Genomic DNA, 23,046 nt, shown 5'->3' with positions numbered 1-23,046 from the left:
CTACATTGAATTCAGTCATGAGATACCTGTGTGTGTGTGTATGTTTGCATAGCTGAGTGTGTTGCAAAAGCTTTAACATTTATAGCATCTTCAAGCTACGTCTAACCTAAATGCTCTTTACATTAATCACACTGAAGCAGATAGAGTGAAATGGTGGCAGATGTAACTATTCATTTGCAGTTGTGAATAATTAGCATATTGACATGTTGACTTGTTTTCTCTCTCACACTGAGACACTAAGACTGTTTTTCTGTGACACCAGCCTGTTAGCCTGTAGCCACACAGTGGGTTCTTTGACGGCAGCAGTCTAGCATTGCTGCTGATTTAACATTGACACATAGCTGGTTGTAGAAAACATGCCACACATTGACTGTAGGTCCATCTGGAGTCAAATACTGGTGCTGTGTGTGTTATTTCCTGATGGTGGGTGCACCCTGAGCTGCCTGGTGATATTCTATATTATTCCTACTGCTAACAAATCCCATGAAAAGACCAAGACCAACAACAAATTAATCCTACTAACATGTATTGACTGTAGCCAAAACCCAAGGCAGGTTTCCTGTTTACAAACAACTGAGGATGTGTGCGCATCATTGAGGTAAAATATGTTTCCACAATGTCATCACAGCTTGTGTATAGATATTTTCACTATTTTGACTATTTACACCACGCGCCTGTTTCATTTTTCTCTGGAAAATTATCAGCACATCATGACGCATTTTCCAAGCAGCGCCACCAGTCTGCTCCTCTAACAACTGTCACCAACTTCCAAACTGAAACTCGATACACATCAAACACAAAGGCTTAGCAATATTCACTAAACAGGTAAACAAACAACACACAGTAACAGTTTGAGCTGTCTTACCTTAAAGCTACTTTATTCCTGCAGTTTCAGTGTAAAAATATCTATCTCATAAAATCTTGAGCTCTGACCAGATGGCTGGAGCTAACAGCAAATACTCTGAGCTAACAGGCAGGTTTCCTTCTTGAGAAAATGAGCACATCCTCTCATTACTGCTGTTCATCCAGGTTTAGGTACAAAAACAACTTTTCATGTTGATCTGTTCATAAGCTCTCAGTCATCTTCTGACATCACTCAAAAAGCCTTCAGTCACACCATTGTCGCCCAAAAACTATACTAAAGAAAAAATAAAGAGCCACACTGCTGAACTGGGTAACATGTTCCGTCATTATAATGAATGTGGGCACTGTAGTTAATTTTGAGTCAACGTCACACACAAGTCCTACTGCTGCAAATACTTAGTAGCATGCTAAATGTGTATTAATCCACAGCTGAAAATAGTCCCTGACAAATTCACTGTTTACTCCAGTTTGAGTAATGTTTGCTAAAAACTACAGTGCTCAGCTGGTTGTGACTAGTTTTTTAAGAACTATGTGTTCATTAGGACCAATTGAGCTCCAGGCTGAGAGCCACAGAGAGTGGAGAGAGAGAGAGAGTGGTTGGGAAGTCAAAAAATTACTAACACTTTATTAGATTTGATCTTTTCATTAGATTTGTTGAAATCGAACACGATATAGAATAACAGCAGCTTTATCTTGTTCTGTTATGTTCTCAGTTTGTTGTTTTATGCAGTTCTCATTACTATGTGTGCATATAGTGTTATTATGAAGACCTGGTGTGGCATTTTATGCACAAATTAAACCAGACCCAGTGTTTGCTACTGTGATTCAGTGCTGTGGGTGGATAAATTGTGAAATCACAAAAACATTAATTATATTCATCATCAGAGGCAGGCCCTGGTTGGCCCTTGAGTGGGTGGGGTTCAGGGTCCTCAGATGTTATCCTGTGTGTCTGGGGCTTTCTAATTGGCCCATCAGGTGCTGCGCTGACCCTCACAAGTCTACTCCCAGTACATCTGTCCCTACATGAGGAGGCAGAGTCTGTCTGAGCCAGGCTTATTATAGAAAGATAGATCAGGCAAGCCTCATGCAGCTGTGGCCTTCGTCTCCTGTGGCTGTCTGGAATGTCTGACACAGACCACCCCCCTCCCAAACTAAGTATGAAATCATATGGAGGAAATGATGTCCAATGGTGATTATAGTCTGCACGTGTCTCTGTCCAAAATGTGAGGGAAATCTAACTGCACACATCCCCTCTTCTCATGTCAAGTCTGTTGTTTCCCTCATTTTCTCTCCTTTCCTGTCGCTCAAGTTTGTTTGTTATGTCTTCACGAAGGTCCATATCTCTGCAGTTATGCTTTCTGAGTATGCTCTGGTTCAGCTTTCTTGTGCACAGCAATGTAAAAGGCTTATTAAAAATCAGTTTTATCATACACACCTAATGATGTACATCTACTTTTACTTGACTGGGCTGTAGTTGATTTTATCCTCCCACAAGTATGATTTTGCAGGGTGTATGTAAAACAGACTCGCTTTCGAGACACCTCATGAATCACTTAGTGCAAAGAGGACATCTTTGTTGCTAGGCAGCAGGCGAGGCTGCTCCTCATTTTCCTATTTATTTTGCCTGTGAGGGGTTTCAGTGATTCTAGAGTGTATCCTCACTGAAAGACTATAACCTTTGACCTCCAGGTGACTGTTGAGGACGTCACGGTCCACTGTTTTGTTGTCTTGCCACAGTGTGAGTGACAGCTGGTTGTCCTCTATGTCTCATTAGAACACCACACTGACCTTTTCTCTTCTCTTCTCTTTTCTTATCTGTCCTTCCCTCATTCATTTATTTCTTCTCCTTTCCTCATCAATCTCTCAATCTGTCTGTCCGCGTCTTTCACTGCTGTTTCACTCCCCTCCTACCTGTGCCATACATTATTTGCACCCTGATATTCTTCTTTTCCGTGTCTGTATTTCTCTCCATACCTTTGTCTTGCCATGTTTATTTCTCCCTCCTACCATTTTCGTCATTCCCTCCAATCTCATTGTGTAGGTGTTCCAGTCAACAGTCGCGTCTCCTCCAAAATCCAGCAGCTGCTCAACACTCTGAAGAGACCAAAGCGACCGCCACTGCGAGAGTTCTTTGTGGATGACTTTGAGGAGCTTTTGGATGGTAAGCTGGCCTGGAAATAATTACATTACTTTTATTAAATCAATAAATTAGGAAAAAAAATCATTCCTCTTTCTGTGGAGTGACAGGCATACTGATCAGAGCCTTCAGCAGTTAAATGCTGAATTTTACAGAAACACATGTGACAGGCACATAAGCTTACCAAATTTTTTTGGCATTACTAGATTTTTCCAGTTTCAGTATTGGTTATTTATCAATATCTTGTTATAGCTGAGATAAAAATGTCACATTGACCACACCACGCCTCCCAAATCAACAGTCGAGGTACACTTTTAGATTAGTGGTTGTTATTTTGACTCTTGTTGGAGCTGAGACCACCAGGTGTGCAAAGGGAGCGGTTAGGGAATTCTGGGTAAAGAAATACACACACACACACACACACACACATGCATGGGACCGGCCCTGTCTAACCATTTCCTCTATTCCAACCAGCCCATCGTGGGTTTTGGGTGGTACTCTGCCAGGCTGAATAAACACTGAAAATGAAAAAGCAGCAGGAACAGTAGTGCATCAGCAGGTAATTGTAAGGCCTCCCTGACTCTGGCACTGACACTGTGGCATAGCAAGCCTTGGTGGTCTGCTTGGTGTGAGCAGAAAAACACACACAAAGCTGAAATTGGACCTGGTCAAACACTATCTGTTCCTGATAGAGGTGTTTTATTTGGCAGGGATCCATCTTGCCAGCTCAGTTAAACAATTCAGAATCCCACTTATCAGAAAGTTCAGGCAAGTGTGAGGGAAGAATAGTGACAGAAAGATGGAAGTCAAATCAAAGAGCAAGTAGGGTGCTTGAAGGAAGAGAGAAACCTTTGCCTTTTAATAAGCTATAGCTCCATGTTTCTCAGGAATTGCTATCTTAGGCAACTCAGACTGATAAGGACAGAACACAGCTCATCTTTAATCCCCTGGTTTTTCCTCTTCCATCACTCCCATCTCATTGCCTTTCAGTCCCGCACTTCCTTTATTGCACTGCCTTCCTTTAAGAGAGTGGTATAATGCACAAATTAACCATTTCTATGTAAATCTCTCAACCAAAATCAGACACACAGATTCTTTCTCAAATAGCTTGGATGGCACTGCTACACAAGGAGCTTATCCCGCTTTGTTGCACAAATTGTCGATTGAATTCACCCTCAGACTGAAGTTCCATTCTCTTCCTCATGTATTTAGTCCAGCAGCCAGATCCTAACCAGCCAAAGCCAGAAGGCCAGCAGATGTGTCCCCTGGAAGGAGAGCCTCTTGGGGTGGTCACCAACTGGCCTCCCTCCTTGCCAGCAGCCTTACAACGGTGGGGTACAACTCAGCCCAAGAGTCCATGTCTGACAGCACTTGACAATGCTGGCAAGCCAGTCTACACACTCACCTATGGTAGGTATCAGACTTAACCATGGAGACAGAAAAAAATGTCACATTTTGTCATTTATTCTTGGTGGTTTTCAGCGTATGAATGATGGGCAGGGGAACGTCTGTCTCTGCATACCTCATTTTGTAATCTGTTGTCAGACTAAGCTATGTTGTATTTGAATATTAATTTGACTGTCAGAGGTTATTAAATTCAAGGAAATATTTTACAGTGTGTGTTCACCTCTGTAGGTAAACTGTGGACCCGCAGTCAGAAACTGGCCTATACGCTTCTTAACAAGCTGAGCACCAGAAATGAGCCTTTGCTTATGCCTGGAGACAGAGTAAGTAACGAGATAAAACTGTGTTCAGTGGCGGTCAGTTGCATATTCTTTGTTGTTGTTGACGTTTAGACATGTGGCTGATGCTCCTAACACAATATTCAGCAAGTGCACCTGTAGAATAATTTCAATTTCCTCAATCACCAGTATCAGTAGTGACCGGAAGTTAACGATGCTAAATCTGGAAATGTACCTCCAAGACTGAACATGAGGTAGTGTTAAAACAGAAAAAAAAATTGATTACTGGCCCTTGTACTTAAACTAAGGACATATTATCATAAAGTCAGTCTACTTCAAACTTGATATTTGTTACCCTACAGAGGGCTGCATTTTCACTAAGTTGTTATATTTTTTGATCTGTCTTTACAAATCATCATCTCATTACTTGTGAAGAGAAGCAAATGTTTGGTTTCTTGTCTACAATAGTTGCTACACACCATGCTCTTTGCTTTCTGTATCTTTAGTTCAATTAGAAACTGCATAATATATCATATATGACATGTTGTGTCTGTGATACCCCGTAGGTTGCACTTGTTTTCCCCAACAATGATCCAGTGATGTTCATGGTGGCCTTCTACGGCTGTCTCCTGGCAGAGCTGGTTCCTGTGCCTATTGAAGTACCGCTGACCAGAAAGGTAGAGACAAGAGACTGTCTCCTAGGACTTTCACATTTTAGTGCCAATCAACACAACCAGTGAAGAGTAGTAGTGACCCCTGCTGGACATTTGACCCCTAAATCATTGAGGAAGAGATGTAACATGCACAGTCTGATTGTCATGTTGTTCCAGCGTGGATATATGTGATATTACATTCCTGAATATCTGTTTGTCCCAAAGAACATCCAGCTTTTGGTTATCTGATGCACAACTATAATTGGGCCAGGATTATCTTTTGAATATTCTAATTGCAGAGTGTTATAATGCATTGCAGCTTCTAGCACATCCTTACAAATTCATCCACATTGGTTACACAGGCTGAATATTAATGCCTGTTCTTGATTGCCCTTTATAAGCATGCTGTTGGCAGATGTTGTGCTGTAATTAATAAGATTTGAGTGAGGTGAAATGATGTGTAATTCCAGTCAAAATATTAGATCACAGGCCAACTGTTCTCAAGAGTCAGAAACACATTTACTAGGTCTGCCAACTCACCTTTCTTTCTTTCTTTCTTTCTTTCTTTCTTTCTTTCTTTCTTTCTTTCTTTCCTTCTTTCTTTCTTTCTTTCTTTCTCAATTTCTGTCTCTGTCCTCCCCTTCTATCTTTCTATCTCTCTTCCACATCTTCCCACCCAGCATCTCCGACCATTCTTTGCTTTTCTGCTCAGTGCGGTTCGCTCAGTTTGGTCTAGCTGTAAGTTAATTTGCACAGCCAATCAAATATGAGTCAGATCTTTGGCTTCATTCCTGCTACGATCGGCCTTTGATGCTCAGCAGTAGAGTTTTTAATAACTGGCCATCACTCTGCTTTCTCACCTGCTGCTGCTTTGATGTAAGATGTAGCCATCGTCCTTCTCTCTCTCCCTGTTTACAATTCCCACATTCTCTCAGAGCATCTTTCTTTAAAGCGTTTATGTTCCACATTGTGAGATACTACTTGCCTAAGTTTGCCAGTTTGAACTTCAGTTTTTGCTCTCTTTCGTCCCCCAGGACGCAGGAAGTCAACAAATTGGCTTTCTGTTGGGCAGCTGCGGCGTCACGTTGGCTCTGACCACTGACGCTTGTCAGAAAGGCCTGCCCAAAGCACAAACTGGGGAGGTAGCCACTTTCAAAGGTACAGCCTGTTTTATTTTCATTTTGATGCTCTGTCTGTATAGTTTCAGTTGGTTTGAACTGGTTTCATGTCTCTGTCTCTGCAGGCTGGCCGCGGTTGCTGTGGTTTGTGACAGATGGAAAACATGTTGTGAAGCCTCCGAAAGATTGGCATCCTCCAATACGTGAAGCCAGTAATGACATAGCCTACATAGAGGTAAGTGTGGTTTCATTGATCTTACCAGTAAAACAAAAATAGATCTATTTTAGGTACTCTTCATATCATCCATATCTATTTTTTTGGAAAGAAACTGTTCAAATGTTTTTTACATTCAGTATAAAACCAGCAAAGAAGGAAGCACCATGGGGATCACAGTGTCCCATTCAGCCATGTTGGCTCACTGTCACGCCCTCACACAGGCCTGCGGCTATACTGAAGGTGAGGAGGACATTCTCCATCATTTATTCATCCCTCTGACATGGAGAAAAGCATCCAGTTGGTGATGTTAAAGAGAGAAGGAGAGACCAGATTTAGTAGGATTATGCAATTATTTTTTCTTATTCATACTTCAGATTAGATAACACAGAGCACATTCATTGAAGAAACCTATTTTTAATTTCTAATATTACAGAATTTCCCCTTCGTTTTGCTCACAGATCCTATCAGAGTGTAATTACAGTCTAGTTTGATAAATGCAGCTGCCGAGTGTGTTATGTGTGTTCGCGTCAGACCTGGGTCAGGTCTGCTTAAAAAAAAAAAAAAAGAGAACGTAAGGCACCTCCTCTCCTCCAATGTCCCAGTTTTGCTCTAAATAACTTCTAACTGCACCAGTATCCCCAAGAGACACCCCAGTTCTGCTTCTGAAACTAAGTTTGGTGCTTCACTCAAGCCAGTGTGTCTACAGTCATAGTTTATTACGAAAATTGAGGGTGTGTTAAAAGTAATAGGAGATGTGTGATTGTGCAAGTGAAGAGTAGGAATGTTAGATTAAATGTCTCAAACCCTTTTTCCCCCCCTAACCTTGGTAAAATCCCCTTTTTGATTTGCAGCTGAAACCATAACCAACGTCCTGGATTTCAAGAGGGAAGCAGGATTATGGCATGGTGTTCTCACTGTGAGTGGTCTTAAACTATCTGGTAAAGCTAATAGGATGGTTATATAATTCAAGATCTATGTTCAGTTTGCTGATAAAAAGTCTGATTCATCTCACTGACTTTATCCATATGAGAGCTTTATCAGTATGTAAATGCCGTCAAACTATTGAAGTCCTGATGGACAGGACCATCTTGACTGATAACTCAAGAGTTTCGAGCCTGTAAAAAAAAATACTATGTTTCCTCTAGTCATGCCATGGAGTTCATACATGACCTGTAGTAATAGCACCAACGTGCTTATTTTATACTCAGCCTGCTAAGAGATAAAATCTTGTCCTGACTCACAGTTTGTTTGCAGTGACATTGTGTAGTTGCAATGCACTTCTGATATATTTTGGTGCTAGTCTGATGCTTGTCTCTTTTAATGGCAGAGTGTCATGAATAGGATGCACGTGATCAGCATTCCTTACTCACTGATGAAAGTCAACCCCCTCTCCTGGATACAAAAGGTTCACACATACAAAGGTAAGGGTCGGTTCTCCTTACTCTGCTTGCAGCATCTCAGCCCTTTGAAGATTGATTTAGCACAGGGTAAACCTACCTAGCTTTTTCTAAATTGTAGGGTAAACTCATTTGTTGTTATTTATTATGGAAAATCACAGCATTTATTATGGTGAATTCTACCACATGTAGAAAGAGGCACACACACACACACACACACAGTATAGGATTTTTACAAGAAAGTTCTTTGAGAAAAATGAATTGCTAGCTTCCTTGATGGCAATATCTCACAAAACATTTTTTTCTTGTTTTAAGTGCCATACAACTTTAACTTCCAGGGAGAGTCTGTTTCTCCTAAGTTTTAATTCCCACTGTACATTTGACAGAGGTGGATGGATTAAAGCAATAGTTTGTTGGACTCATTGATTTTTAGCTCGCTGTATTAGCTCAGTGGAGGTCGTGGACAAGAGGCCTGCAGCGCTGAATAAAATTCAACTCCTTTCTGGTCTGAGCTCTGCTGAGTCACCTGTTGGTAACTGAGTCAGACCATGCTGCTATTTGCTGTCAGACTGTGTGATGTGTGATTGGCTGTCAAGCTGGATGACAGAGGTGTTGATTGGATGATTCCATTGTCAGCCTGTCTTCTTGTCTTCGTGTCCCCTGTGCAGCGCGGGTAGCAGTGGTGAAATCGAGGGACATGCACTGGTCTCTGCTAGCTCAGAGAGACCAGAGAGACATCAGCCTGAGCTCGCTGCGCATGCTGATCGTAGCCGACGGAGCCAACCCATGTGAGTGCACCTGCAGAGTCTCATTTAATTGAATAACCTTATTAAACACCCCAAAGCCACAAGAGATTATAATTGATTTACTTTGTTTGTGTTTGTATATCTATCTGACTGGGTATGTATGCATGTGCTTGTGTTACCACAGGGTCGATATCCTCCTGCGATGCCTTCCTCAATGTGTTCCAGGCACGTGGGCTGCGACCTGAGGTGATCTGCCCATGTGCCAGCTCTTCGGAGGCCATGACTGTCGCCATCCGCAGGTGAGATGCCGTTACTGCATCTCATGAGAACAAAGCAACCTGCCACAGCTTTGCATTGCTGCGCTGTTATATCACACTGCGTTTGAAACATCAGCTGGATCCTGCAGGGAGAGGAGGGAGATTTGTGCTTCTTTATCACAGTGATAAAGTGTAGGATTTTACAGCTTTCTGCTGATCACAGGCCTCAGTTATGGAGGAAAATTAGGATGACAGACTCCCTCACGGGGTCCCCTTTGGGTCGGTCACATGGCTGTCATGGGGGTCATGCTGCCTTGGGTTGTTGGGCCCTGGGGGTGGCTCAGGGCCTTGGTGGCCCGGTTTTCTGGCTGCCTGTGCAGCCAGACCAAAGGCACTGCAGCCCCCACATCAACTACCCACCACATCCAATGACAAATGGGTACACACTTACACGTGCATACACACATGAACACACACACATACGTACACACACACCTACCCCTCCCCTCATACACACACACACAGACAGACAGACAGACACACACACACACACACACACATATACACATATGGAGCGTCTAATGATTAATGACTATAGAGCCACTATAAATGTGGATATGGTTAGTTATTGTTAATGTGATTGTGTTGTTGTTGTTGTTTTTCTCTGTCTCTCCGTTACCTTTTTCTTTTCCCCATATTCTCTCTGTTTTCCTCTTCCTGTTCACTCTCACTCCTGATGCGGCCCGGTTGTCTTAATAAAGTTAAAATATGCGAGAGTATCCCATACTCCTCCTTTGCAGAGTAAATCTGCCCCAACAACACAAGGCATCCAGACCACTCATACTGCTTGCCTATGATACTGGGACACACAAAAAAAAAAAAAGATGACAGATAACTAAAAACACATGCCTCAAATACAGAAGCTGACTCTATTTTTAAAGTGAGACATACCTTTTTTTCAAATATATATATGAAAGTATATAATTTTTGTAATGGAGGGTCTGCATCTCACAGATACACATGGTCATCAATTCCACCAGAATAATATCTGTCTCCTTTTCACATTCAGGAGAATGTACTGAGACAGTCTGCTATTTTAGAAAAGGAGATATAGTTTATGAACTAATCCAAATCTGGCATCAATACCATACAAACTGAATCACAAATTAGTAATGTTTGTTTACCATGAAAGGCAGTGACAGCGTTGGTTTCTGACAACTGTGGATGTGTGTAAAATCTGTGTGTGTCCTGCAGACCTCCAGAAATGGGTGTTCCTCCCCCAGGGAAGGCGGTGCTGTCTATGGGTGGGCTGAGCCACAGTGTCATCCGTGTGGACACAGAGGAGAAACTCTCTGTCCTTACAGTGCAGGATGTGGGACAGGTCATGCCTGGAGGTACAGTGCACTGTGCTGCTTATTAACGGTTCGCTGCCATTAATGAGTACGCTAATGATAAAGATACCACAGAGGTAATGGATGATCTGATCAAATTTTGTGGGATCTGGCTGAAAAGGAAAACTCAATTCCAGCATCTCAGTACTGTTAAATCTACTAGCTACAGTGAAATGTTTGGCAATAATGCTTCAGCTCTCTTCTCTTACTTGGTGTTCATGGCAGCGCATTAGGCACTCAAAGGCCTCTTCTTTTATACCATTTAATATAGAATTACATAGCATTTTGTTTGATGAGAAAAAAATCCTATTAAACAATAAATTATTGGAAGACATGAACTAAAAAGAATAAAGCACCCCAAACAGGAATAAGTAAAAGAAATGTAGATTAAATGATATTTCACCTGTCGTGATTGTGTGTCTCCAGCTGTGGTTTGTGTGGTGCGGGTGGAGGGAACACCTTATCTCTGTCAGACAGACGAGGTTGGAGAGATCTGCATGAGCTCAGGTAGCACTGGTGTAGCTTACTATGGCCTCCCGGGCATGACCAAGAACATCTTCGAGGTGAGTGTTTTATTTCTCGCTCTGCTCAGATGTGACAAAGTGAGCAGTAAGCTGATCTCTCTAAATACTTTCTTTTTCTGTACGTGCACTTCCTGTGGCAGACCATCCCAGTAACATCGTCTGGGGTTCCCATCAGCGACAGACCCTTCACCAGGACCTCACTGCTGGGCTTTGTGGGACCAGTAAGTTCCACCTCATTAGCGTGCAATCTTTTAATCTTCTTTTACTTAGATGTCTGTCTTCTAGCTGTGAAATAGCTCTTTCTTAAAGACGTCAAATCTCCCAAATCTCCCAGTTGTGATACATTGTACTTTTGGCAACACAAGTGTATGTGTTTAAATGACATGTCTGCCTAACAGAACAGGCAGATATCTGACAGAAATCATCAATCTTTCTTTTGATGTTTACCCAGCACACATGTAAAAGATGCCGTCTGTGCCTCAATATGTTGAATGTACATAAAGGTTTATGCAGTCTGCACCTGTATGATTTGTAATATCTTCAGTTTTACTCAGCCTGCTGAACATACATCAGTTTGTAATTTCCTGTACAGTATGTTGTAGTTTCTACAAACAGCTGTCACGTTTTAACACTAAAATCAGTGAAGGAGACTATCATATTTTATACAGCAGACCTGAGACCAGATCTGTCACAAGCTAATTCACACAGAACCACAATGACTAAAGGAAAAATTGGTGGATAGCTGTGTCAAGCTAATTATCGGTCAATTATCAGTCAACAAACTGTTATGGTTTTTAGTTCTGAGCTGAAAGCAGACTTTACTTTCCAGGAAGAACATGACAGCTCAAGGATATAAAGAGGTTGTTGATAACTGTATTTACTTTGTGTTTCCTCCCAGGACAGCCTTGTGTTTGTTGTGGGGAAGATGGACGGGCTGATGGTAGTCAGTGGACGGAGACACAACGCAGATGACGTAGTTGCCACAGCACTGGCAGTGGAACCCATGAAGTTTGTGTACAGGGGGAGGTAAAAGAGGAAAGAGCCTGAAAAAATTCTGAATTTTAAAAGTCTACACTCTGTACATATCAGTCTTATCTGTACTGTTTTCTCACTCTCTACTGACCGTGTAAGGCACATCAGTAACTGAGCAGCTTGATTGAATGAGTACAGTCTCTCTGTAACAGTGTTGTTTTACGTCTTGTGTTCCAGGATAGCAGTGTTTTCTGTGTCAGTGCTGCATGACGAGAGGATTGTTGTTGTGGCAGAACAGAGGCCGGATGCCTCTGAGGAAGACAGCTTCCAGTGGATGAGCCGTGTCCTTCAGGTGCTCTGTGTTTTTCACATGTTATCAACCAGTAACATCATATGTAAAGGACTTTACCTGTGGTTTGGATGTTTATTTTTAGTCAGCACAAATCGGGTATATTTACTGTTTTCTACTGAATGTCACAAGGTTTTAGATTTTCATTGTTTTCGGTTCAATATGAAAACTAACTTCCAGAACCCTTAAACTTCTTTCAGATAATTTATTACAATGAAAGAAGGCCACCAGTATGCTGCCTTTTTCTGCCTTTTTCTTCTTCGAGTTACATTATTGTGACAGTTAAGGACGGTTTTGAAGCCTTTCCTTGGTGATATGTTCAAGGACATTATAGCACATTCACCTGCTTAAAGGACATTATATTAATAGTTTCATCCAATGTGCTTGAGTAGAACTAAAAATAAAAGTATGTCCTAATCCACTGTCAATGTTTTGCCAGAAAATGAAAACCCACATCATAAACAATGAGCAAACATTTATATTGTGCCAGTTATTTAGCGGCTTAATTCCCAAATCTGGTTTGAAGCTTCAAGAGAGGTGTGTTTATTTTATAATCCACATATGCATATAAAAGTGATAAAAATGAAAGCAAGAATAATTTCAGGTGAGAACAACCCCTATGGTGCTTACTGAAACTAAGGCTGGATTGCAACAAGCACAAAGCTCACACGTTTAATGTGTGTATTACCCGACTATTTCCAGGCGATAGACAGCATCCACCAGGTCGGGGTGTACTGCTTGGCTCTGGTGCCTGCCAACACGCTTCCAAAGGCTCCCCTGGGTGGCATCCATATATCTGAGACCAAACAGCGCTTCCTGGAGGGAGCCTTGCACCCCTGCAACGTCCTCATGTGTCCTCACACTTGTGTCACAAACCTGCCCAAGCCAAGACAAAAGCAGCCAGGTAGACCACCAGATGTCAAAGTATGGGTCAGGTTTAGAGACAAATGTAGAACAAAGACTTAATTTATTTAATTTCTTCATTTTTTAAATTATTGTTATGAATGTGTTAACTTCATTGTCATGTATGATGATACTGATGGTCTGGTTGTGCTGGACAGAGGTCGGTCCTGCTTCTATGATAGTGGGCAACCTGGTGGCAGGCAAGAGGATAGCACAAGCCTGTGGGAGAGACGTGGCACAACTAGAGGACAATGACCAGGCACGTAAGGTAGATAGTCATCCTCATTTCACCCACTCATCACTTCCACACATTCACTGCAGACACAGGTAAGGGTCTGAATTCTGAAATACTTCCAGGTTTGACTTCCTGCTGTCAAAAAACTACCTGTGTGAACACAGGTTTTGTGTAAATCAGATTCCTCTTCTATCATGCATTACACCCATGACTGTTTTCAGCTTCAAATATACTGTGACCCATCAGATCTGTCCTTCATTTACGAAAAAACACCATGTGCCACCGTACTCCATCAGTTCTACAGTATTTCTTTAATGAGTCGTTATTGTCTCAGTGTGTCTTGACTTTGCTGTGTGAGACTTTGATTCGTCTTCAATTAAACCTGTGTTTCTCTCTCTCCAATAGTTCCTCTACATACAGGACGTGCTACAATGGAGAGCTCAGGCTACTCCAGACCATCCTCTGTTCATTGTTCTCAATGCTAAGGTACTACTTTTTTGTTTACCATCTCCTTACCATTAATTGAATTAGGAAGGGTGATACAGATATAATTTACTACCTCACTAAATGAAAGTTTGTCATGCAGGGGCAACATGTGTATGTTGAGATATAGTAAATTTCCTGGAAATTCAGTTGCGAAACAGTTTATAGATAAAACTATTATCAGTATGAGAGTAGAATGTAATGTCTTTGTTTGACTAATACAGTGAATTTAATCTGATAAATCTAGGTACTGACTCCACTTTTACTTATTGGTTTCCAATATTGCATGTAAAGTAAAAAAAATTAAAGAAATCTACAGATTGATGAATCCTACAGATAATAAGAACTACCCTTCCTTGAACTATAACTTTTATATCTGTTCAATATAGTAGATAGCCTTGTAGACAAATGTAACTTGTGTTCTTATCTTTTGCTCTTCAGGGCACGGTGGCAAGTACAGCTTCCTGTCTGCAGCTGCACAAGCGGGCAGAGCGGGTGGCCACAGCTTTGATGGGACGCCTAAACACTGGAGACCATGTAGCACTTGTCTACCCGCCAGGTGAGAGCTGCCACTGCTAATGTGCTAATTGTCTTTTTAGTTCTGTCCCTTAGATACAGTATTACTGGTATTTCTTCACTATCCCTTCATTCAGTTGTTAGTCTGTCTGAATAAAGTTCTCAGTACTATTGTAAATTTAATTCTACTGTTAATCAATTGTAATCAAGGTGTAAAATGCAAATCTTTGTTAAATATAAACATTTATGTGCAGGAATTGACCTGATTGCCACCTTTTACGGCTGCTTATACGCTGGCTGTGTGCCAGTCACTGTCAGACCCCCGCACCCTCAGAACCTGGCCACCACCCTGCCCACTGTCAAGATGATTGTTGAGGTAACACAGACTCCACAGGCGCCACAGTTATTACAATCATTAAACCTGGTGCATATATAAAAATACAAAGTCATCTCTGCTCTCGGATGGTTGTTTTTCTTTTTAACAGCCAACTGTGCAACTGTGTGAACAATGAAAGTAATGTGATATACTTCATGTATAGTAATACTGTAGTATCTGTTTGTTAAAGGTCAGTAAGTCAGTGTGTATCCTGACCACCCAAGCAATAATGAAGCTGCTGAAATCCAAAGAGGCTGCTGCTGCTGTGGACGTCAAGAGCTGGCCCATGGTGCTGGACACAGGTGACTTGTACACATACAGACACACAAACACACAAACAGTCTAAGGTCTTCAGTTTATGGTCTTGTATCACCTATAAAGCGCAGATTTTTAAGTAAAGAAAGATGATGTCTGCATTTAAAACTCTCCTCCTCTCCCTTTGTTCATTTTCTAGATGACCTCCCCAGAAAGAAGAGCCCCCAGATGTACAAGCCCCCGACCCCAGAGATGTTGGCTTACCTGGACTTCAGTGTATCCACAACAGGCATCCTAGCGGGGGTCAAAGTATGCTGAAGGAGATGTGCTCTTCTATAGATACACATGCAGCCCTCATGTCAGGATGTGATTATTTTACCTCCTCGTGAATCAAACGACGATGGTTGCTATCATTACAAACAAATGACAAAACAAAGTGTGTACATTGGATAAACCTTGGCGCATTTACACACAGTCTCCAGTTGGGGGCTATTTAAAGAGTGGTTTGTTTTATTAGACAACAATCTGACAGATATGGTACGGAGAAAGTTGTCTTCAAGCAACCATCGGAACACTGCTGAGGTGTCCACGTGTGAAATAGTGGATCAATGAGTCCATAAAATGTGTTGTTCTGAAGTAGAATTTTAATCTAGGACTCAGTTTAAATAGATAATTCATGTGTCTGTGTGTCATATCGTCTCTTCTAGATGTCTCATGCTGCCACCAGTGCCTTGTGTCGCTCCATCAAACTGCAGTGTGAGCTCTACCCTTCCCGGCAGATCGCCATCTGTCTAGACCCTTACTGCGGCCTCGGCTTTGCTCTCTGGTGCCTGTGCAGGTAAACCAGCAGCTCTGACCAATTGAATGATGGCAAAGCCAAAAATAAAATCGTTGAAGTTAAAGAGCCTGTGTTAGTGGCTAGTGCAAACTTTTTTATTTCATGCTTGTGTTCCCACTCAGCCTCTCAGTTGGCATGTCTCACTCTGTTTTAGTGTCTATTCGGGCCACCAGTCGATCCTGGTTCCCCCTCTGGAGCTGGAGAGCAATGCGTCTCTCTGGCTTGCTGCAGTCAGTCAGTACAAAGTGCGAGTCACCTTCTGCTCGTATTCAGTCATGGAGATGTGCACCAAGGGTCTGGGGTCACAGACAGAAGCACTGCGGGTCAGTTTGTCACTTGAGTTGTCGAACAGTGTCATTTAACTTCCACGGTCTTCTTAGTAAACTGAGAAAGAGTGTTATGTTATTACAATAATTTTGTCTCATTTTTTTCAATTTTTATTGTTTGTTGATACAAACTTCTGTTTTTCCGTCTCCAGTTGCGAAATGTGAACCTCTCTTGTGTCCGTACATGCATGGTGGTAGCAGAGGAGCGGCCCCGCATATCACTTACTCAGTCCTTCTCAAAGATCTTCAAAGACTTGGGGCTTTCACCACGTGCTGTCAGCACCACCTTTGGCTGCCGGGTCAATGTAGCAATCTGTTTGCAGGTAAGCTGTCAAAGGAAGAAGAGGAGGAGGACGAGGAGGAGGAGGAGGAGGAGGAGGGGAGGGCTGGGTGGGTGGAGAGGTCCAGAGTCCATGATGATCAGTGTTTTAGGGGCAAAACAAAGTGGTTATAAATCTGTGCAACAATTCAGATGAACATCCACGAAATTTGTGAAAAACACAGGATTGCAATGTGCACATAATCTATCAAATCATAGTTTACCTAGCAAAAATCAGCCAGTGGAAAACTTATCAAAATATGTCTGGAAATTTTGGAAAAAACTCAGGAATGTAATTTTTACCAACCAATTTGAGATTAGAGGATATTAAAGGAATAAAATATAAAATTTTATGTTTCATTTTAGTATATTTGATGTGATTATAACTTTTTACTTTGACTTTTTGAGACTTTGTAAATGTAAACTCTTTGAATGATCCACAGAGTTGCTCCTCAGTTTGAATGCTCATCCATTTTTCTTTCCTCTTTTGGCCCTTCGGTGTTTAGTTTTTTTTTTTTTTTGTTCCTCCTATCCCTGGGGGTTTTTATGTGCGTGAGTGTTTGTTGTGTGTGCATGTGTGTCCATGTATATCAATATATATCTACATATCTTTATTTATCTGTCCTGCCCTGTCCTGTCAGCCCAACAGGTTAGGGAAACTGGCTGAGCAGGTACTGTGGGATAAGAGTGGCTGTCTGCTCACTGGGCTGCTGCTGGGCCTGTGTGTGTGTCTGTGTGTGTCTGTGTCTGTGTGTGTGTGTGTGTGTGTGTGTGTGAGTCTGTGTGTCAATGTGTATGTTTGTTATTTATCTTGCATGATGTTTGAAAATGCTTAACCTTAATTCAGTGATTTTTCTTTCTTGGTTTTCTTTTTCTCTGACAAGCTTCGGCTTCATGCTATTACAGTACATTATACCATGAGCTAGCAGCATGAGCGGTGCTGTGATGCATTTATTTGGGAAGATTTCTAAATTGAAGAGTGCTATGTCAATTTTTTTTGACAATCCCAATACCTTTATTTCCATTTCAAACCTTGTTTTTGTGTTATATATTAATGATAATGTAGATATTTATGTAATGAATATTGATTCATGATCCTCTCTTCTACACCTGTAGTACTGTAGTGAGACAAATAATTTTATCTTTTTTATTAGTTTTTTCTTCAAATTGTTCATTTGTCACTTTGGAATCAAACTCCTCATTAACAAATACTACACACAGTTTTGTCAACACTTGTATTTAGGCTAATCAGGCAGCTGGCTTTGGTTTTATGGAGAAGACTAATCTCTGGATTGAGTCTCGTTGATGTTTTCCAAAAAATGCTCTGTTGCTGAAACCTCTGCTTGGCTTGACCCCCCCCGCCCACCCACCCCTCAGCTCATTAAACTGAAATCAGCCCGCTCTGTGTTTGGCTTTGACCTCACAGACGACCACACAGCAACTCATTGCTAGCTTGTGCTCTGGCTATACACTGGAAAAGGAGCGATGGAAAACATAATGTATTGCGACTAGACTCACAGCAGTAATGATGACAAATGCCCAAGCTGAAGGAATCGAAATCTGACAACCAGAATCAGAACTTGAGAAATGGTTCAGTTAGGATTCAGCTGCATGACAGAGCTCTGGACGTTTTATAAAAACAAATGTTGCTCAGTTAAATTACATTTTCTGACATTTCTGTGCCTTTTTTGTAACAACTAGATTGTTTATAATTTATTATAGGCTCCTAATAACTGGCACTGTAGCTTTTCCTAGCTTTCTTACACTTGAAAACAAACTGGCAGCATTAGAGCAAGTGAAATTTACTCTGCAGGTACAACATTGTCTGTGGCTACATGGTTGAGTTTTGCCAAAGCCCTAACTATTGTAGCCTGGCTGGTAGGCTTCTGGCTGCTCCCCTGCTTTGTCAACAGTTGTATCATAAGCAGCTTCCACCTCCCCTCCACTTAGGCAACATGCAGAATTTATTACTGTCAGGGCAGTACACATTTCATAATTGACTCATGTCACGTTCATTTTTCTCCAGGGTACAGCTGGACCAGACCCCACCACCGTTTACGTGGACATGAGAGCTCTACGACATGATAGGTGGGGGGCACCACTGCGGCACTATCACCACAAGATCTGTAGATGTAAAAGTCGACATGTGCAGACAGTCTAACACATTGTGAGATTATAATGCTAGTGTATAATTTTCGAGCAAATTAAATAATTGTTACCACTTTTTCATTTTGATTGTCTATTTTAATTTGAATTTCCTTATGAATTTAGAAGTTTATTTAAATACAATTTTCAACTTTTGAGCTGAACTGTTACGTCCACACTTTTTTAAACATATGTTGAAAATTGTAATGAAAATCGAGATAAGAAATTGCAAATTTTATCCTTTTATTTGCATCTTCTTCAGGGTTCGTCTGGTTGAGAGAGGGTCACCTCACAGCTTGCCACTGATGGAGTCTGGAAAGGTACAGCGTCATGTAAACATGCACTAAAATACTATTAACAACATTGACTTCACACTGCAAAGAGGTTTTTCTCATCTCTCGTCTCTGTTCTGTTAATTTGACATATGGCTGTCTGCTGTGGTAGATCCTTCCAGGAGTGAAAGTGATCATTGCAAACACAGAGACTAAAGGACCCTTGGGAGACTCCCATCTAGGAGAGGTAAGTCACGACGTAATCTGATGAGCTTCTCACAGTAGATGTGTTAATTGGGACACCTAATTTCCATAGTTGTGTAGAAGTTTAGAGCAACATGGTTTCCCCAGCTAGATTTCTCCTGGAGAGAGTCAGTTTACTTGACATGTATACACAAAACCAGGAAGAGGATTCTGGTCGGCTTTTTTTTTTTTTTTTTTACACATTTAACACAGATGTACGTCAAAGACTTTTGACAAGCCGACTGGATAAAAGAAAGGCCTATTATATGTAGTAATGCAACCTCCTCAAACAAATAATTGAATTCTAAATTTAACATACACAAAGTTGCCTTTAGAAGTCTAGAGGAGTCAGTTCTTAATGCAGGACATTTAATTAACTGTGCGACCGACTCTAGACCCAGACACAAACAACAGCTGAGACAACTGCTTTATTTGTAACTGTAATGAAGACCATTCATCACTGTATATATGCTCACTCACTGGCCAATTTACTGGGTCACCTGTACAATCTAATGCTGTCCAATACAACTGATCTGCCATATGGTCTACTTTTAAGATGTCTATAATATTCAGTCTTATTTGACACTGTGTTGAACTTATATGTTGAGATTATAGTTAGTCTAAAATTTGTCCAGGAGAGTGGTGGATATATATGATCATCTGTGTAACAATGACCACTTGTCATTGTTGTGTGTGTGTGTGCATGTAATAGATCTGGGTGAGCAGTCCTCACAATGCCACAGGCTATTACACAGTTTATGGGGAGGAGGCACTGCATGCTGACCACTTCAACACCAAGCTGAGCTTCGGCGACACCCAGACTGTCTGGGCGAGGACGGGCTACCTGGGCTTCCTGCGGCGCACCGAGCTGACTGATGCCAGTGGAGGTCAGAATCATCAGTGCTTGCCCTGACTTACTGTCACTGCTTTGCTCCTACTGTCAGATGGACTCACTTTTTTTCACTACAGAAAACTAAAGATGTTTTTGACCTCCTTCTTTTCTCTCTTACATCACCTCAAAACTGGATTTCTTTACCTTATTAAGTTTGAACTGACAAATCTGTGACTGTGTGTGTCTGTCTCAGAGCGCCATGACGCCCTCTATGTGGTGGGCTCTCTTGATGAGACTCTGGAGCTGAGGGGGATGCGGTATCACCCAATTGACATTGAGACCTCTGTTATCCGCTCTCATAAGAGCATAGCTGAATGGTGAGAAATTTACATCAGTTACTGTTCAGTTTGACTTATTCATTATGTTGTCAGATCACAACATCAATAAACATCAATTCTGACTTCTAACATCTTCCAAATCTCATTTCCTGCCATATGTATCCTTCCTTTTTTCCTTCCCTTCATGCGCCCACTACCTCCTCCTCCCTCCAGTGCGGTGTTCACTTGGACGAACCTCCTCGTGGTGGTTGTAGAGCTGGAGGGATCTGAACAGGAGGCCCTGGACCTGGTGGCTCTGGTCACCAACGTAGTCCTCGAGGAGCACTACCTCATCGTAGGTGTGGTGGTGGTGGTCGACCCTGGCGTGATCCCCATCAACTCCCGAGGGGAGAAGCAACGCATGCACCTCAGAGACGGATTCCTGGCCGACCAGCTGGACCCCATATACGTGGCTTACAACATGTGAGGGCCCTGCTGCAGGAGGGGTACCCCTCCTTGTGGCTCATCACATTACAGGAGATGGCAGGACAATAAATATGGAGCTTCTAACGGTTGTGGGCCCCATGTCTGTATAGCTTGTGTTGAAAGAGAGCGAGCTACCCTCTTCTGTCAGGGGAAATACAGTATGAAAGAAATGTGGATACAGAACTTCACAGCAAGATGGAAAGAAATTCCAGAGATATAAAACTGACAAACCTCATGTCTGTTTCTCCCTGTGATTTTTTGCCTCAACAAATAATATTTTGAAGGGCATTTTGGTTTTGTCAAAGTGAGTTTTATATGTATGAAAGGACTTCTGACTCCTTAAACCCAGGACACCCGATAGCAGTACAGCAGGTGGTTAAGGTTTAATACTACACTGTGCCATTAACATAATTTACTTTGTCAGTTTCCAAAATATTGAATGTTAGCTCTGTTTGCCATACACTTGTGCCATAGAACAGGACTGACACCAGTACCCAAACCCTGTGTCAAACAAGCTGTAACATGTTTCATGTTCAAAGAGCCTCCTGTGTCATTACAGGTCAAAATTTCTGCCCCACCAGCATTGTCAGTACATCTGTGGAGGGCAGCTCTCCAGATTACAGTTGCACCCTGAAGTGAACCCTGCTTTTTTGTGTTCCAGCTCAGTTCACATCATGTTATTGCATGAACAAAAAAGCACACAACAGTGGTGTTGGAGAAAGGGGCAGTTGGTGTTATTTGTTGCTCATTCTAGCAGTAGTGCTTTAGTTTGTAGTGTCAGTAACCAAACACTTAGAAATAATGTTGTGGTTTGACTAAGTCTTGTTCTTTTCTAAATCTAAAATGTGTAATATAGTTATTGTTTTATCTGAACAAAATGCAATATGAGTGATGTGAAAGATGTGCTTTGAATGACTGCAGGCAGCAAGTTCCAATCATTCAAAGTCATGATATAGCAAGAAATATAAACGTTGCTTACTATTAGCAGCGTGCCAAATGAAATGAATTAAGCCTTAAGTGTTTTTCAGACACCTCTTCCTGTCCCAGCTATTGTTGAACTTAATTTTGTGAAGTTTATGAGCTGTTGGATAGGAAAGGAATATGCAGAAGGAGGATAGGTATGGTAAATCCTGCTCTTATTGCACCCAAAGTCTTTCATCTTTTTGGCTAAGATGAGTATACTTGATCCTCACGTCAGCCATTACAAACACACACTTACTCCATAAGTATATTCAATAATGTCTGTCCCTATTGTCAATCGTGTAGAATGTGTGTTTTATAGCAAAAGACTGGGAGAAATTGTAGTTGGTATGGGTTTGATGCAGAATGTCACAGCCTCATTTCATAAGGATACATAATGTTGAATGAGAGTTGAAAAATGTTGTGAGCTGCACGTAATGTATGAAGCAAGTGTCATGACATCATAACATCACATCTCATTACTCTGACTTTGTAAAGATTCATTTCACTGTATGTTGCTTCTTTTTTCTATGTGCACATCCCCTCAGAAACAGGCCCCAGCCTGCTGTAAGTATGTACAGGTTTTGTGTAAATTATTAATAGATGGAGGAGTCGACAGGAAGCAATGACTGAATCTGGTATGTATGTATGTGAACTTCTCCCTCACAAAAAAAAAAAAAAAATTAAATGAATTCTCATGTGTGGACATTGGGATGACATGGAATGGAAATGGAAACATTTTTATAGAGTGAAAGAACAGTGGGAACTGGCCACTTCCAGGATGAGACGAAGCACACTTTGAGTACAAGGAGAAGACAGTTATGCTCTGGTGACTGCTGTGATGTCACATCCTCCTGAGCAAACAATTGTTGTTAACATATGGAAAGATACATTTGTCTGATATATGGTTAGTTGTCATTATTTTCATAACATGATTTCTTAATTAATAAAAAAGTGCTTTTAACTTGAAATGTTTGTTTTCAGTGAAAATGGCACCCAGGTGTCTCTAATAAAAACATTTTAACTTGTCAAATTTTTTTCTTCAATGAACTCAATTAACATTTTTTTTCCCTATATGCTACAGTCTCATGTCTAGTGAACAGATCAGTTCAGTTTCAGGTCAAGCCTCTTGTAAAACAGTGCACACCTACATAGGTGTGTTGAATACTTGAATGTTGGCAGAGTTAAATTGGGATTACATGGTGTTAGCAGACTCCATTTACAATTACTTAC

General features: G+C 41.4%; 1 protein-coding gene across 7 annotated transcripts in view; it reads left to right on the top strand.

Annotated features, from left to right (window-relative positions):
- dip2a (disco-interacting protein 2 homolog A) overlaps nt 1-22,784 on the top strand; it is an 81,974-nt gene extending 59,190 nt beyond the window's left edge. For 2 of the 7 annotated variants that reach the window (XM_071463961.1, XM_071463623.1), the window contains 33 exons: nt 2,906-3,025; nt 4,214-4,411; nt 4,637-4,728; nt 5,250-5,360; nt 6,371-6,494; nt 6,580-6,689; nt 6,809-6,911; nt 7,523-7,587; nt 7,999-8,092; nt 8,737-8,856; nt 8,999-9,113; nt 10,326-10,465; nt 10,889-11,025; nt 11,127-11,207; nt 11,885-12,012; nt 12,196-12,310; nt 13,010-13,211; nt 13,369-13,478; nt 13,851-13,931; nt 14,370-14,487; nt 14,699-14,820; nt 15,011-15,122; nt 15,275-15,384; nt 15,783-15,913; nt 16,068-16,236; nt 16,392-16,562; nt 17,200-17,229; nt 18,585-18,646; nt 18,966-19,023; nt 19,148-19,222; nt 19,931-20,105; nt 20,304-20,427; nt 20,602-22,784. In XM_071463961.1, the coding sequence (XP_071320062.1) occupies nt 2,906-3,025; nt 4,214-4,411; nt 4,637-4,728; nt 5,250-5,360; nt 6,371-6,494; nt 6,580-6,689; nt 6,809-6,911; nt 7,523-7,587; nt 7,999-8,092; nt 8,737-8,856; nt 8,999-9,113; nt 10,326-10,465; nt 10,889-11,025; nt 11,127-11,207; nt 11,885-12,012; nt 12,196-12,310; nt 13,010-13,211; nt 13,369-13,478; nt 13,851-13,931; nt 14,370-14,487; nt 14,699-14,820; nt 15,011-15,122; nt 15,275-15,384; nt 15,783-15,913; nt 16,068-16,236; nt 16,392-16,562; nt 17,200-17,229; nt 18,585-18,646; nt 18,966-19,023; nt 19,148-19,222; nt 19,931-20,105; nt 20,304-20,427; nt 20,602-20,854 (3,956 nt within the window). In that variant the 3' untranslated portion in view covers nt 20,855-22,784. The remainder of the gene's footprint in view (nt 1-2,905; nt 3,026-4,213; nt 4,412-4,636; nt 4,729-5,249; nt 5,361-6,370; nt 6,495-6,579; nt 6,690-6,808; nt 6,912-7,522; nt 7,588-7,998; nt 8,093-8,736; nt 8,857-8,998; nt 9,114-10,325; nt 10,466-10,888; nt 11,026-11,126; nt 11,208-11,884; nt 12,013-12,195; nt 12,311-13,009; nt 13,212-13,368; nt 13,479-13,850; nt 13,932-14,369; nt 14,488-14,698; nt 14,821-15,010; nt 15,123-15,274; nt 15,385-15,782; nt 15,914-16,067; nt 16,237-16,391; nt 16,563-17,199; nt 17,230-18,584; nt 18,647-18,965; nt 19,024-19,147; nt 19,223-19,930; nt 20,106-20,303; nt 20,428-20,601) is intronic. The other 5 variants (XM_071464147.1, XM_071463877.1, XM_071464056.1 and 2 more) reach the window with 3 other exon arrangements.
- Nucleotides 22,785-23,046: the final 262 nt, after the last annotated feature.

This window comes from Trachinotus anak, unplaced genomic scaffold (assembly GCF_046630095.1).
Source record: "Trachinotus anak isolate AG129_WGS33_773 ecotype Australia unplaced genomic scaffold, CSIRO_AGI_Tana_v1 ptg000001l, whole genome shotgun sequence".
NCBI lineage: Eukaryota > Metazoa > Chordata > Actinopteri > Carangiformes > Carangidae > Trachinotus > Trachinotus anak.
The sequence above is the reverse complement of the archived record's forward strand: the minus strand, read 5'-3'. Positions and strand labels throughout refer to the sequence as shown.